This window comes from Chiloscyllium plagiosum, unplaced genomic scaffold (assembly GCF_037043375.1).
Source record: "Chiloscyllium plagiosum isolate Xiang-an unplaced genomic scaffold, Cpla_swu_hap1 HiC_scaffold_35, whole genome shotgun sequence".
NCBI classification, from domain to species: Eukaryota; Metazoa; Chordata; class Chondrichthyes; order Orectolobiformes; family Hemiscylliidae; genus Chiloscyllium; species Chiloscyllium plagiosum.
The window spans coordinates 36,457,669-36,473,943 of NW_028270173.1; the positions used below are offsets into that span (position 1 = coordinate 36,457,669).

Sequence of the window (16,275 nt, forward strand, 5' to 3'; positions counted from 1 at the left end):
GATTCTGTCAGAGGAGGTCCAAGAGCAAGCGCTGGCTTCATGCATTTCATGAAGCAAACCATGCATTCCCAATTGACAATCTAGAGGGATCAGCCATTTGTAACTCTAATTTAAAATGCATAACTCAATACTTCAGCCGCCTCAAAACACGTCCACCCTTACCTCCGGGCGCTGTTAACAGTTTGAGGAAACTGCATCAGGTGGGCTTGTCCACTGGCCTTAAATGGAGGTCCATTCGAGAGCTGCCGTTCAGCAGAAGCAGCCTCCATCCTCGTCACCTGCTGTGGACTTGGGAGACATCTCCACGCCCCGCCCCATAACAGCCACCACCATTTCTCCCCAACCAGATCCCATTTGCTATCTGCTCACAATCTCAGCAAGCAGCTCCTTCAATAACATATCTCCTGGAAGGGACAGGAGCCAAAAAAAGTCAATTAAGACCCCTGACCCCACCCCAAAACGCACACACACAAAAGCTGAGGTTCCAGTACAACTCAGTGTGGAGTGTCTTAGTTGAAAGAGAAGTTTTTTTTCCATATCAGGGAACAAGCAAATGTTAAAACTGTGCATGAATCTTTAAAATAATCTCTTAGACAAGCGTAGAGTGTAAAGCTGTGATAACGATACCCTGCGGAGACATTTGAAACCTGCTGAACAATTTTCCAACATTTAATCATCTGAAGTATCAGACAAAGGAACGAAGACAATTCCTTGAAACCAAGGAATATACGACAGCAGTTCAGAAGCGATAGTTTTAAAACCGTACAGGTTTGAAAAAAAATTCTCCCAAACCAGGGAGAGAGAGAAAAAACTCAATGGTGATTAATGCCCTTGTCTGGGAAACGATCGGTTGAAACATTTTTCAAGCGAGAATATCTCTTCTGTTTTATTGCAGTTAAAAGCTTTGAACCCTCTGTGAAAATATGACCTCTTCGAATGGACCTCTTTAATGTTAATGTTGATCTCTCTCTGCACCTTCTCGGCAGCTGTGACATTGTATCCTGCATTCTGTTCTGTTACCCTGATGCACTTGTATAGCGCGATCTGTCTATAGAGTAAATAACACGACACTGTTCAGCTACCTGGGTACACGTGACAGTACTAAATCAAATCAAATAAACTCAGGAAGAGTTTTCACGCAGAGGGTGGTACGTGTGTGGAATGAGCTGCCAGAGGATGTGGTGGAGGCTGGTACAATTGCAGAATTTAAGAGGCATTTGGATGGGTATATGAATAGGAAGGGTTTGGAAGGGTATGGGCCGGGTGCTGGCAGGTGGGACTAGTTTGGGTTGGCATGGATGGGTTGGACCGAACGGTCTGTTTCCATGCTGCACATTTCTATGACTCTATGACTCGAAGTGATCTCCTTGCATGGAATGGGGTGTCACAGCAATAACTCACAAATACCTCACAAGTGTACTTTGTGCAAAGTAGCCAATGCGTCAGTGCACAGCAAACATCAAGGTTGGCCCCTGCATATTTTATTTTTTCATCTTGTGCCACAGGGTCGGATGGAGCAGTGGAGCTTATTTTGTACCCCCCTCGTCAACAACTACACTGCGGAAGAGCGATCTCCGTTCCACTGCTTCCCGGAATCTGTAAACCGGCTGGAAAAGATCCGGTGGGAAAAATGCCGCCAACTGCTGGAGACACCCCACTTACCTTCTGGCGAACTCCTTCACTTGTACACAAAGAGAAAGGGAGTGAGGGAAAGAGAAACAGTGAGGGAAGGGATGGCAGATTCATGAAGGGAAGGAGCAGGGAATATGTGTGGCAACAATTAAGATGGTCTTTTCAGATGAAACACTAAACCGACAATTTGCTTCATCGTAAAAGATTCCAATTACGCATCTATTATGAAGAAGAACGTTTCAGTCTTGCGCCCTGATCAGTACTCATCCCTCAGTCATAAATCTGGTCATTTGCCCATTGTCACATTGCGCTTTGTTGGGGAAAAAAAGTTCCTCCAAAGCGCTTCAGAGTGTCCTGAGGTGAGGAAAGATTCTGTCCCAAATTTTGACGGGCCGAGCGGCTGAAAATTGAGAGGATGAGTTATGAGGAGTTGCCCGAGTCCCGTGAAGAGACACAGAGTCCAGTTTCCCCACTGACTGTCCATTCCCTCTTGAAATCCAGTCGGCCTGGGTGACTGGGCGGGCTCAGACCTCAGCTGCAGTTTTCCTTTCCGGGGGGATGGGGGAGGGGGGAGAGGGAAGGTTGGAGCGTGTTTGAACGGCGCCGCAGTAAACGCTGCATCTGTCCTGCCGCTCTCCTCAGCTTTCCGGTGGCGCTGGAAGCGGCTCAGAGCAGCGGGCGGCCGTGGGCGGCGGTGAGCAGCGCGGTCAGCGAGAGCAGCGCCCGGTGCAAGGAGGGCTCCCGGGCCGATTGGGAGACGCAGCCTTCCGCTCCCTTCCTGCACTGGACTTTCTCACACAGGAGCCCGGTGTAGGGAGCGGGGCACCGGCACCTCCCGTTCTCCTCACACACACCTCCGTTCTCACACCGTGTTAGCAAGTTATCGCACACTCCCCCTGCGAGAGAGAAAACAAAACAAAATACACAATAAGGTCAGGCCGTTGAAAATTTGCCCACAACACAGACTGTCGCCACTCTTCATTTTTTTTACAACAAACTTTCACATGTGCAGCCCCTAAACCAACACAATACTATTCAGAGTGGTTAAAAAAAAAACTTGACGCAGAGACACTTGAGAGTTAAGGTGGGCAAAGTGGAATGTTTTTAAGGAGCTCCTTAATGAAAGGGGGAAGGGTTGGATAGGTTTGGGAGAGGGAACTTCAGGGTTTAGGACTGGGACAGCTGAAGGCAGGGCCAACAATGGGAAGATTAAAATCAAAGAAGATCCAGAGGTCAGAATTCGAGGCTTGCAGAGATTTTTGAGGGCTGCTGGGGATACCTCAGGGTTGATAAGTGATTGGGTGGATGGTGAGGCCAACAGAGGGATTTGAATGCAAAAGAGAAATTGCTGGAAAATCGCAGCAGGTCTGGCAGCATCTGTAAGGAGAGAAAAGAGAGCTGACATTTCGAATCTAACGGACCCTTTGTCAAAGCTGGGATTTGAATGTATGGATTAGATATTTCAATTCAATGCAATTGTCGGCTAAGAGCTTTCATATTAGGGTGCAAGAGTCGGAAAGAGTTAATGCTGAGGAGTGCATCCAGCACTGTACTGCCTAACTTGGGTAGAGGTTTGGATTTTGCAAACGCCAAGTTTTAATATTGAAGTCTCCCTCTCAGTGTAACATGTCTAAAGTAAAGGTTCTCCTGTACCTTGGATGCTGCCTGACCTGCTGCGCTTTTCCAGCAACACATTATCAGCTCTGATCTCCAGCATCTGCAGTCCTCACTTTCTCCTTAAAGTAAAGGTTAAGTCACCATTGTCTAACAAAACCAGAGAGAAAAGACACAACTGGCGATGGTATAACCTGAGGGTCATCACATCTAAGATGAGGGGAAAGATTGGGAAGGGGAACCCTTCATGGTCCCCCCCAGCTAGTGCAGGAATTGAACTTGTGCTGTTGGCATTGTTTTTTGTTGTCCAGCCAGCTGAGCTAAACCAACCCCCCCCCAGCCCATCATCACACTATAACTTGATCTAATTGTCATTGTTCAATAAACTACATGTTTCATCAGACAAGGAGCTCATCATTAGACTACCAAGTAGTTTTCCCCTGTCTCAGTGGACCAAGTAGCCCTGTTGGTCCCTGTCAGTAAAGAGGATGTTAGCAATAATTCCAAGATGAACATTTACACCAAGATGAGCTGAGGATTCATCATATAGCATGTTGGCAGCGACGGAAAAATTTCACCTTGCAATTAGATAGCAATCAATGGAGCGCTGTGACCCTATCAATGGCACAAGACTGATTAATAAAGTTAGATCACATGGGATTCAGGGAGAGCTTGGCAAGTGGATGCAAAATTAGCTTGATGATAGATTACAGAAGGTGGTGTACAATTGCCATTTTTCAGACTGGAGACCTGTGACCAGTGGTGTTCTGCAGGAATTGGTGTGAGGCCCAGTGTTGTTTGTCATTCATTTAAACTATTTGGATGAGAATTTTGGAGGACAGTTCATAAGTTTGCAGATAACACTGAAACTGCTGGTATAGTCAACATTGAAGAAAGTTTTCTAAGATTACATAGGGATCTTGATCACTTGGACCAATTGGAGCAGCAGATGAAGTTTAATTTGGATTAATGTGAGGTATTGCATTTTGGTAAAGTGAACAAGGGCATGACTTATACAGTTATTGGTAGATCTCTGGGTAGTGCTATCAAACAGAGAGACTGAGGGGTTCAGGTACATCATTCTTGGAAAGTTGCATCACAGGTAGACAGGGTGGTTAAGAAGGCATTTAGCAGCCTGTCTTCACTGCTCAGATCATTGACTGTCGAAGTTGAGGTTGTACAGGATGTTGGTAAGGCCACTTTTGGAGTACTGTATACAGTTCTGGTTGAGCTGTAGAACTGGTGCCAAGTCAGAAACAGAGAAAACAGGAGCTGAAGTTGGCCATTCAGCTCTTCAAGCCTGCTCTATAATTCAGGATGATCATGGCTGATCATGCAAACTATTTCCTGTTTTCTTCCATACTCTCTGATCCTTTAGCCTGAAGAACTATACCTAACTCCTTCTTGAAAATGATCGAAACTTTAAACATAGAAGCAGGATAATAGAATAGGCCATTGCGTGAAGCTCAACTGGAGAGTGATCAGATGATGAAGACTCAGTGGATGAACTTGTGGAATGGGAGAAAGCATTAAAAACAAAAAGGTATAGTTCACAGGCTGGAAAGGGTAAATGAAAACAAATGACTTACAGGCTTACAGCTCACATTGAACACTGCTATCTTAGTGAGTGGGCACAAAGTGACACAGGGACAGTATAGGAAATCAAAATCAAAAAAGTTTTCTTTAAAATTTCAACAAATCTGGGGACATTGTAACACCAGAATTGAAGAGATAAAGGAGCAGTGTAGAAGCCCATTCAACAAAGTCTGGTGTATTAATGCACAGATCTTGTAAAGCTACTGTACCTGTGAAACAGCTCAATGACATCTAGTGATAATCTAGCACGAAAAGTCTCCACATTTCTCTCAGTTAGTCACTTATGTATATTATGCAATAGTAACATAACCAAGCATAGAACATATCTAAGTCTAAAATATCATAATCACATCATTAGTGTTGTTGATAAACTTCAAGATATCTTTCTCAACAAGAACTTCTTGCATGTGTTACATGGGCTAACATATAGAGAAGCACGTACGGCAATATAATTCTGGCAGTGTTTTTCTACCCAAAGTAAACCACGTCAAAGTCTAATGGAATAAGACAGATCGAAGACTACTGAAGCTTTAGGAAAGGTGAGAGATCCATTATTTAACACCATAGCAAAGGCAGGGAGAATTTATTAAACCATAGGCATTGGGACTATCCAGGAATAAAAAAAACATTAACAGGAATTATGAGCTGAACTATAGACAGGGCTAATCATCTTGGAAAATCCATTTAAGAAACAGGATTAATATTGCAGAGCACAAAGAGGGGGATTATTTTGGTTCAACCATTAAGAGCAATGGGGTTGTTTATTAAAGCCACAGGCAGTGGAAACAATAAGCTTCAGCTTTTAACGAAACAGGAATCATTTATAAAAGCAATGATTCATGGGACTCATATAGAAAAGTCATGTAATAGGCAGCTACATCCATTTTACTTTCAGAAACTTTGACCACAGAAAGATGGGATAAGCTTCCAGCATACAAGCAGCCTGCCGAATTAACAGCTTTTAAAGCAAGGAAAATAAGTAATAATAGGAGGAAGACATAGAGTCATAGAGATGTACTACACGGAAACAGGCCCTTTGGCCCAACTCGTCCATGACCAGATATCCCAAACCGATCTAGTCCCACCTGCCGGCATCCAGCCCATATCCCTCCAAACCTTCCTATTCATATACCCATCCATAGAAACATAGAAAAAATACAGCTCAGTACAGGCCCTTTGGCCCTCGATGTTACACCGATCCAAGCCCACCTAACCTACACTAGCCCACTATCCTCCATATGCCTATCCAATGCCCGTTTAAATGCCCATAAAGAGGGAGAGTCCACCATTGCTACTGGCAGGGCATTCCATGAACTCATGACTCGCTCAGTAAAGAATGTACCCCTAACATCTGTCCTATACCTACCACCCCTTAATTTAAAGCTATGCCTCCTTGTAATAGCTGACTCCATATGTGGAAAAAGGTTCTCGTGGTCAACTCTATCTAAACCCCTAATCATCTTGTACACCTCTACCAAGTCACCCCTAAACCTTCTTTTCTCCAATGAAAACAGCCCCAAGTGCCTCAGCCTTTCCTCATACGATCTTCCTGCCATACCATGCGACATCCTGGTAAACCTCCTCCGCACCAGTTCCAGTGCCTCCACATCCTTCCTATAGTATGGCGACCAAAACTGCACACAATATTCCAGATGCGGCTGCACCAGAGTCTTATACAACTGCAACATGACCTCAGGACTCCGGAACTCAATTCCTCTACCAATAAAAGCCAGTACGCCATATTCCTTCTTCACAGCACTATTTACCTGGGTGGCAACTTTCAGAGATCTGTGTACATGGACACCAAGATCCCTCTGCTCATCCACACTACCAAGTATCCGACCATTAGCCCAGTATCCCATCTTTTTATTACTCTTACCAAAGTGAATCACCTCACACTTACCTACATTGAACTCCATTTGCCACCTTTCTGCCCAGCTCTGCTTATCTATATCCCGCTGTAACCTGACACATCCTTCCTCACTGTCAACAATTCCACCGACTTTCGTATCATCCGCAAACTTGCTCACCCAACCTTCTAGCCCCTCCTCCAGGTCATTTATAAAAATCCAGATGCCTTTTAAATGTTGCAATTGTACCAGTCTCCACCACATCCTCTGGCAGCCCATTCCACACATGCACCACTCTTTGCATTAAAATGTTGTCCCTTAGGTCTCTTTTATATCTTCCCCTCTCACGCTATACCTATGCCCTCTAATTCTAAACTCCCCACCCCAGGGAAAAGACCTTGTCTATTTACCTTATCCATGCCCCTCATAATTTTGTAAACCTCTACAAGGTCACCCCTCAGCCTCCAACGCTCCAGGGAAAACAGCCCCAGCCTATTCAACCTCTCCTTATAGCTCAAATCCTCCAACCCTGGCAACATCCTGTAAATCTTTTCTGAACCTTTTCAAGTTTCACAACATCTTTCCGATAGGAAGTAGACCAGAATTGCATGCAATATTCCAAAAGTGGCCTAACCAACATCCTGTACAGCCACAACATAACTTCCCAATTCCTATACTCAATACTCTGACCAATAAAAGAAAGCATACCAAATACCTTCTTCACTATTCTATCGATCTGTGACTCTACTTTCAAGGAGCTATGTACCTGCATTCCAAGGTCTCTTTTTCTCAGCAATGCTCCCCAGCACCTTACCATTAAGTTTATAAGATTAGTGAAGATTTACTTTCCCAAAATGCAGCACCTTGCATTTATCTAAATTAAACTCCATCCACCACTCCTCAGTCCATTAGCTCATCTAATCAAGATCCCCTTGTGATCCGAGGTGACCTTCTTTGCTGTCCACTGGTAATGCGTTGGATTTTCTGAGCACTGGCAGTCTGCCACTCTGCCCCTCTTTGTTCAAAAGGTGGGAGATCTGCAATGCTGGCAGGAAATTCCAGTCAATGCTCCCTCAGAAATACAGAGCTGTGCTTCTCCATTCTCGTCCCTTGGTTATGCAGATCAGTCAAGGAACTGGGGAGAGGGGTGGTTTCATATTACATTCACTCCTGATGACAATCTACCTTCACATTCTGAACCGTGAAGATCAAGAACAACAGACAGCCCCTTTGAGGAGCTGCCGTGAAACAGTCAAATACCTCAGGTGTGTGTGAGGTTCAAGTGCCAAGACCATAGTGTGCCATTGGGTTAGAAGCCAGAGAGCCACATGGATAGAGTGCCAACTGGATGGAAGAGAATTGACAGGTGCAAGGGTGGGGAAGATTGAACAGCGGAAGGCAGTGGGATGGAATTTGGGTTGGTTACAAGATGAGGATGATACTGGGGTTGACCAAAACAGAGAATGGATCCGAAGCAGGACAAAATGTTTCAGCTCACAAGCATTGAAGTGTCAGTTCTGAAAGCAGATGAACGGTAGTAGGGAGGGGAATCCTGAGTGTAGTAGTGGGAAAGAGGGGTCATTTTTTAGTGGTGGGGGAGTGGAATTGTGTCCAAATCTGATCAAGGGGGGTCCAAAGGAGAGAAGGGGGTGTCAGGTCAGTTGCTGTAGGAGTGTAAGTGGTCTAGGATAGTTGCAGATTGGAGCTCTGGAAGCAATTATAGAGTCAACTGAATCGTTACTCAGATGCTCAAAAAATGTATTTAACAGAGAAGCTTTTCCTGATAATCATTTGCTTAATTTTGATCAGAACCCTGACTTCTTTGTAAGCTTATTTTGCACTCAAATAAGTGTTGTCAGCCCAGAGATGCCCTATATGGTGGCTGACATTTACCCCTGACATGGCAGCAAGGTGTAAATTTGGGGCTTGTTTTTTGTGAGCAGGCACCTGGAGGTTCTGAGGAACAGGACAATGCAGAGGAGGGCCATCCTCTTCGCCCAAGCCCCGCAATAGAGGCTGTGGCACTGTAATCTACCAGCCTGGTCAAGGTTTCCACCCAGGCCAGTTTGTCATGAGTCATCTGGAGTGTGGGAAGAAAGTCAATGTCCTTCTCCTCTCTGTTAAGGTGACAGCTCTTTCTTTCCTATCTCACATTCACTCCATCACTGCTATTGCTCACAGCTCCCACCAAGGCTGAAGTTCTACCATTCTTACTATTGCAAGCAAGATATGTCCGCGTTTGTCCTCATCCACCTCAATATCCAATATCACTAACCCTGCATGCCCAATACGCCAGCCTATTTACTCACTTGGGGCAGCTTGCCTATTTCCTCCAGCCTGTTCCATCAACAATATTTGTGCAGCCATTTTCATCTCACTCAATCACCATTCTCAGCAGACAGGAGAAAATAGCCCACAAGAGAACAGAAAAAACCCGGATCGGTGGTGGCTGCCAGAGATTCGACTGCTGACTCCCAATCAAGATAGAATCCTGACCAAGTGGTTGACTGACCATGTCCAAGCTCCTGGACTGGTATCAAAAGCTGCTGTTGACTTATTATGCTGGAAGGCTCCTGATTGAAGGTCATCTCCCATGCTGTATCTGTGCCATGCGGAAAACCAGCTTCCTGCCTTTGTATCTGCACTGAACAGCAAGGCAAGACAGAACTACTGTGCCTGACAGCTTTGCCTGAGGGGGCAAACTTCAAAAAGCCAAGGCAAGGCAGTGATGCTTTTGAGAATCAAGGTGCGTTCAAAGCAAGTAAGCAAGATGAGAGTGAGCGAACAGCCCTGAGGTGCAGCCTGGTCCAGTCCGTGATCAGAGTGCTTGTCTGTGTGAGGCTGCCTGCCCCTCTGCAGAAACTGTCCTTGCAGTAGCATTTCAATGCTAATTGCCTGTGAATCCCAGCCCCTGAGTTTCAGCATTGAAGTTCAGAGATGTGCCATCAGAATACAGAGAATCTGGCAAGCTGTTGGGTGCAAATGTCCATAGACAAAGTTGTTTATGTGGCTAGTGCCCTGGAGGACATTCTGCAATATCATTGCCAGGTGTTCAAGATGATAGCCCAGGGCACCATGCAGAGAGCAGGAATCTCCAGTTTACCACTGTGATACTGGTGTCTGGAATTGTCAAATTTGAGTTTCCTCGTGGCAAGTGGTAGGCTGGGAAACAGAATAGCAATGAGGCAATATTCAGTGTTAGTTAGGCTGTTAACAGGCAATAATTCCCATTCATAGGCCGCTCACAAACATGAAGGTCACCTTGATGCCTGGAACTCAGAAAAAGCAGACGTCGTGATAGGTCTAGCTAGATTTCACATGTGCCTCTCCCAAATTTCTCACCATGGTCCACATCATTCATGCCCCTCTAAGATTCCACCTAAGAGCTAATGCCAAGATAGCAAGGAGGCCTCACAGCAATAAGCCGTGCCCAGCGCTTAAAAGTGTGCTCAGTCCCATGGGGTCAGCACATCCCATTTTTTGGACACAAGAGTGGGCATGGATTAAAGTGGTGCTGGAAAAGCACAGCAAGTCAGTCAGCATCCAAGGAGCAAGCATGTCTTTTGGAGGCAGACTCATCCATGTGTTGGAGAGCCAAAGTGCACATATTATAACTGAAAGGTTGGCCTAAAGGGTATAAAGTGTCTGGTCAATGAATAGAAGGGAGTAGAAGGCATATGGAATACACAAGTCTATGGAAGCAGGGCTGAGGTGATGGAGGATTCATTCGAGATGAGTTGGCATGAATGGGGCATGAGGTGTATGTAAGAGTGAGAAGAAGTGAAAAGGTTTTGAGTTGTGAAAGCTAGAGGAACACTTCATTATTTATTAGGACACAATGCTAGATGCCTGAGATTGTTTTCTTGCCCAGCCCACCTCAGAAACCAGCAGAACCATGATTCTCAATCGAGCTCGCTTCCCAAGATCAAAAATGGGAAACACAGGTCATAATTTTTTGAATTTGAGTTTGTCAAAGTTGGGTATTCTCCCACCTCTGTGCCCTGACCCCAAGTCGGTCGAGGTGACTTTCAGAAAATGTACCAGAGTACAGCCCAGTCACAGAACCACAAGAACATAGAACATAGAACATAGAAGAATACAGCGCAGTACAGGCCCTTCGGCCCTCGATGTTGCGCCGATCCAAGCCCACCTAACCTACACTAGCCCACTATCCTCCATATGCCTATCCAATGCCCACTTAAATGCCCATAATGAGGGAGAGTCCACCACTGCTACTGGCAGGGCATTCCATGAACTCACGACTCGCTGAGTAAAGAACCTATCCCTAACATCCGTCCTATACCTACCCCCCCTTAATTTAAAGCTATGCCCCCTTGTAATAGCTGACTCCATACGTGGAAAAAGATTCTCACTGAAGTCAAATAGCAACTCACACACAATGATGTTCATGAGGTAGAACAGGTAACAACCGAAGAAGAATGAAAAGTATTCTTGGGAGAACTATGTAATCCAGAACTAGCCATTTGGCAATAAGATATTTAAATCAATGGGCATCTCATTAATTTTGAGTTCAAAATAGGGGCAACTGTCACTGTGTTCTCAGGTAGTATACCATGGGTGGAAAGAAGACTGCTGACAGTCCACAACACAGTCCAGGATGTATACTATTTAAGATTAATGGTATGTTACAAGCAAATCTTACAACCTAAGGCATTCCAGATAGTAGACCATGAAAACTCACTTCAAAATAAAAAGTTCTCCCACTTGAGCGTGAAAGTTTGTCTTGACCTCAAAAGTTTTCAAATGTCAAAGTAAGGAACCAGTATCAATCAGTATCAGTTTGGAAATGGTGATGTTGGCTCAACCTGGAATTTCATATTTTGCAAGATGAGTTCAGACCAGTTCCACCATTTTCACATTTTACTGTTGTTGCTTCTGGTTCAAGTCAAGAAAGAAAATATTGATTTACTTGAAGTTGCAAAACCAAGATGGGACACTTCTGTTCATGAAGAGAGGGAGACAGAAAGCAGGAATCCATAGACCAGTTAGCCTAACTTTTCATTGTATAAAAGCTGAGGTCCATGAATAAAGAATAAATAAAAGGACATTTAGAAACCATACTGCAATCAAACAGGATCAATTAAAGGATGAAATAAAATGCCCACTTAGATTCATAGAGTCATAGAGTCCTTCGGTCCATTTTGTCCATGCCCACCAGATATCGCAACCCAATCTAGTACCACCTGCCAGCACCCAGCCCATATCCCTCCAAACCCTTCATATTCATGTAGCCATCCAGATACCTTTTAAATGTTGCAATTGTACTCACCTCCACCACTTCCTCTGGCAGCTCATTCCATACAATTACCACCCTCTGCTTGGAAAAGTTGCCCCTTAGGCCTCTTTTATACCTTTCCCCTCTCATCCTAAACCTATGCCATCTAGTTCTGGACTGTCCCACCCACGGCAGAGACTTTGTCTACTTATCCTATCCATGCCCCCCATGATTTTATAAATCTCTGCAAGGTCACCCCCACACTTTCAAGTTTCACAGCATCCTTGCAGAGTTCTGGGGATAATGTCTTAGCATGGACTGAGTGTTGGTTAATTGTGATGATGTTGCTCCTTTAACAAGGTTATGTTGTCCTTGTTTTTTTTCAGGCGGGGTCGTGAAGGCAGAAGTTTTGATAAGTCTGGAAATGTCTACTTTAAAACAATGACCGCGGAGTGGCCAGTTCTCCCAGTTCAGGTTTTTATTTTCTAGTTTGCTTTAGTTTTAACGAGGTTGAGGAGGTGGGGGGTCGGGATTGGTGCACAAAACCACTGGGGACCTAGAGAAGCCACTAAAGTTGAAAAGAGGTTTTATGCTTCAACAGAGATCTTGCCTGGATTGTCTCTCTGAAATCTCTCCTGCCTGTACTAACTGTGTTTGAATTTATCTTTTGCCAAGGGGTGTGTTTATGGGATGTAGCAGGGATTAGAACAGCTTTGTTAAATTGTGATATCATGTCAGTTGGGTTATTAAATAAGTTGTTATTCTAAATTCTGCTTTCTTCGTACATGTTTCATCCATAATGTTTAATTAAATTCTGTTTTATTTAGAGCTGATCACTCCTGGAATATCCACGTTACATCTGCCTTTACAAAAAAATAAAAGCTAGTGTCTGGACTACCTTCTTAGAATCTTTTGAGGGGGTCTGACCTGGTCCATAACATGAACACAGAGTCAAGACTAATGTGTCTTTTCCAGGTTAGAAAGCTGCAAATATTTCAGTGCCACAAGGATCATTCAAAACCTCAATTATTTAGTGTTTTTACTAATGATCTGGAGGAGGGACAGAGTTTAATATCTCCAAATTTGCTGGTGATACAAGAATAGGTGGGGATTGGGTGACATGTTGTGATGAGGATATAAGGAACCTGGAAGGGCATATCAATGAATGGGCAAAGACTTGGTAGATGGAGAGTAGTCTCGCAAACCTTATATGTCTTTATGTTGGCGGGTGGTGTAGAATTTAAATCTAGGGAACAGTTGTACAGAGTGCTGCTGAGGCTTCATCTGGAGTGTTCTGCACAGTTTTGGTCCCCATATTTCAGAGGAGATGTCCTGGCATTAGAGGCACTTGAAAAGCGATTCACTCGGCTGATTCTCTGATCTCTAGAGTCTGCTTTAGAAAGGGAATAAAACTATTTATTTGGTGGGTGAAAGTGGAGCTCAGCGTAATTCACTCATTGATAGCCTCTTTGTTTTACCCCAGTAGTATCTCTGCTATTGGATACATAGATAACACAGATCACAGAAACTGGGGTGCAGTGGAAGGGCTGAAGGACTTGTGCTGGAACAGTCACTAAACTCAACAGACCTTCCAAGACTGATTCCTGAGATGGCATGACAGACACATGAAGAGAGACTGGATTATTTAGTATGATAATCACGGGAGATTAGAAGAATGAAGGTGGATCTCATAGAAATCTCCACAACTCTAACAGGACTGGACCGGGTAAACACAGGAAGGATGTCCCTGATTACCAGGTAGTGCAGAATCAGAGGTTACAGGATAAGAATACAACATAAGCTATTTATGACTGAGATGAACATAGAACATTACAGCATTGTACACACCTTTCAGCTCTCGATGTTGAGACAACCTGTGTAACCAATCTAAAGCCTATCTGTCCATTTTTATCCATACTGTTTATCCAATAGCCACTTAAATGCCCTTAAACTTGGTGACTCTACTTCCGTTGCAGACAGTGTGTTCCATGACCGTCCTACTATCTGAGTAAAGAACCTACATCTGACATCTGTTCTATATCTATACCCCTCAATTTAAAGCTATGTCCCCTCATGCTAGCCATCACCATCTGAGGAAAAAGGCTCTCACTGACCACCCTATCTAACCCTCTGATTATCCTGTATCTCACAATTAAGTCAACCTTCTCTCTAAAGAAAACAGTCTCAAGGCCCTCAGCCTTTCCTCATAAGACTTTCTCTCCATACCAGACAACATCCTAGTAAATCTCCTCTGAACCTTTTCCAAAGCTTCCACATCCTTCTGTAATGCAGCTGCAACATGACATAGTGGCTCCGAAACTCAATCCCTCTCACAATAAAAGCTAACACACCGAATGGCTTCTTAACAACACTATCAAGCTCGGTGGCAGCAACATTCAGGCATCTATGTATATGGACACCAAGATATCGATGGTCATCTACACTACCAAGAATCTTACCATTAGCCAGTACTCTTTATTCCTGTTGCTCCTTGCAGTGAATTACCTCACACTTTTCTGCATTAAACTCCATTTGCCACCTCTCAGCCTACTCTTCAGTTTATCTATGTTCCTCTGTAACTGTAGTATCCTTCACCACTATCCACAATTCCACTGGCCTTAGTGTTATCTGCAAATTTACTAACCTTTCTTTCTACGCACTTATCTAGGTCATTTATGAACATGACAAACAGCAATGGCCCCAAAACAGATCCTTGCAATACATTATTAATAATTGAACTCCAGGATGAACATTTCCAATCAACCACCACCCTCTGTCTTCTATCAGCTGGCTAATTTCTGATCCAAACTGCAAAGTCACCCTCAATCCCATGCCTCCATATTTTCTGCAATAGCCCACCATGTGGAACCTTTTCAAAAGCCTTACTGAAATCCAAAAACACCACATCAACCCTCATCCACCTATTTGGTCACCATTTCAAAAGAAATCAATAAGCTTTGTGAGGCACAACCTACCCTTCACAAAATCATGTTGACTAATCAATCTATTCCTCTCCAGATGATTATAAATCATATCTCTAATAGCCTTTTCCAACACTTTTCCCACAACCAAAGTAAGGTTCACAGGTCTATAATTATCAGGGTTATCTCTACTCCCCTTCTTCAACAAGGGGACAATGTTTGCTATCCTCCAGTCTTCTGGCACTATTCCTGCAGAAAATGATGACATAAAGATCAAAGCCAAGGCACTGCAATCTCCTCCCTGGCTTCCCAGAGTTTCCTAGGGTAAATCACATCTGACACAGGGAAACTGATATACTCATTTAGCTCTTCCCCTATCTCCTCAGACTCGATGCACAACTTTCCACTACTATCCTTGATTGGCCCTAATCTTTTCTCTCATCTTTTGTTCCTGATATACCTAATTTTAGGGTTTTCCCTGATCCTCTCTGCCAATGATGAGGAGACATTTTTTCACACAGAGAGTGGTGAGACAGTGGAATTCTTTGCCACAGAATGAGATTGAGCCCAAAACATTGAATATTTTCAAGAAAGAGCTGGACATAGTTCTAAGAGCTAAAGTAATCAAAGAGTATGACGAGAAAATGGAAAGACAATACTGAATTGGATGGTGAGCCATGATCGTACTGAATGTATTAGCAGACTCAAATGGCCAAAGGACCTACTCCTGCTCCTGTTTTCTATGTTTCTCCTAGGAATATTCTGGCAAACATTTGTCAAACTATGGCACTGCTGCAACCTTCTTTCGGCCATATAATCAGTGCCGTGATAGCAATGGTGGAGTGAGCTCCCAGGGTGTTGCACAGCTTGCAGGACATCATATGGATCTGACACACACACACACACACACACACACACACACACACACACACACACACACACACACACACACACACACACACACACACACACACACACACACACACACACACACACACACACACACACACACACACACCAGAAACAACAGTGACCCAAGACACAGGACGGTCAGACCTGGACAATGAAACAAATCTCCCACACTTAAACAGCTTCAATCCTTCACAGACTGATCATAGTCTATGCCTCAAACTATGTACAAGGCCAGAAAAAGCTCACCAAGCACTAGGTTCATCACCATAGGGTTAAATTCAAAAGCAAAGATGTTGTTTTAAACTTGTACTGATCCTTGGTTAGTCAACCTTTGAAGAACTGCAGACAGTTCTGGTCTCCAAAATTGTAGGAACCACATGGAGCACTGGATGAAGTTCAAAAGAGGATAAACAAGAATGATACCAAGGCTGTGAGGCTCTGTCTATCAAGAAAGTCTGAAGCAGCTGGTGCTCTTTCCATTGAATGAGAAGACTGAGGGGTGATCTGTGAGAAA

The 16,275-nt window shown here is 44.0% G+C and overlaps 1 protein-coding gene across 13 annotated transcripts in view; it reads right to left on the reverse strand.

Moving 5' to 3' along the window:
* Positions 1 to 653: 653 nt before the first annotated feature.
* The window catches only part of LOC122541318 (netrin-G1-like), a 76,402-nt gene continuing 60,780 nt past the window's right edge, over positions 654 to 16,275 (reverse strand). For all 13 annotated transcript variants that reach the window (XM_043677975.2, XM_043677974.2, XM_043677976.2 and 10 more), the window contains one exon: positions 654 to 2,528. In XM_043677975.2, the coding sequence (XP_043533910.1) occupies positions 2,299 to 2,528 (230 nt within the window). In that variant the 3' untranslated portion in view covers positions 654 to 2,298. The remainder of the gene's footprint in view (positions 2,529 to 16,275) is intronic.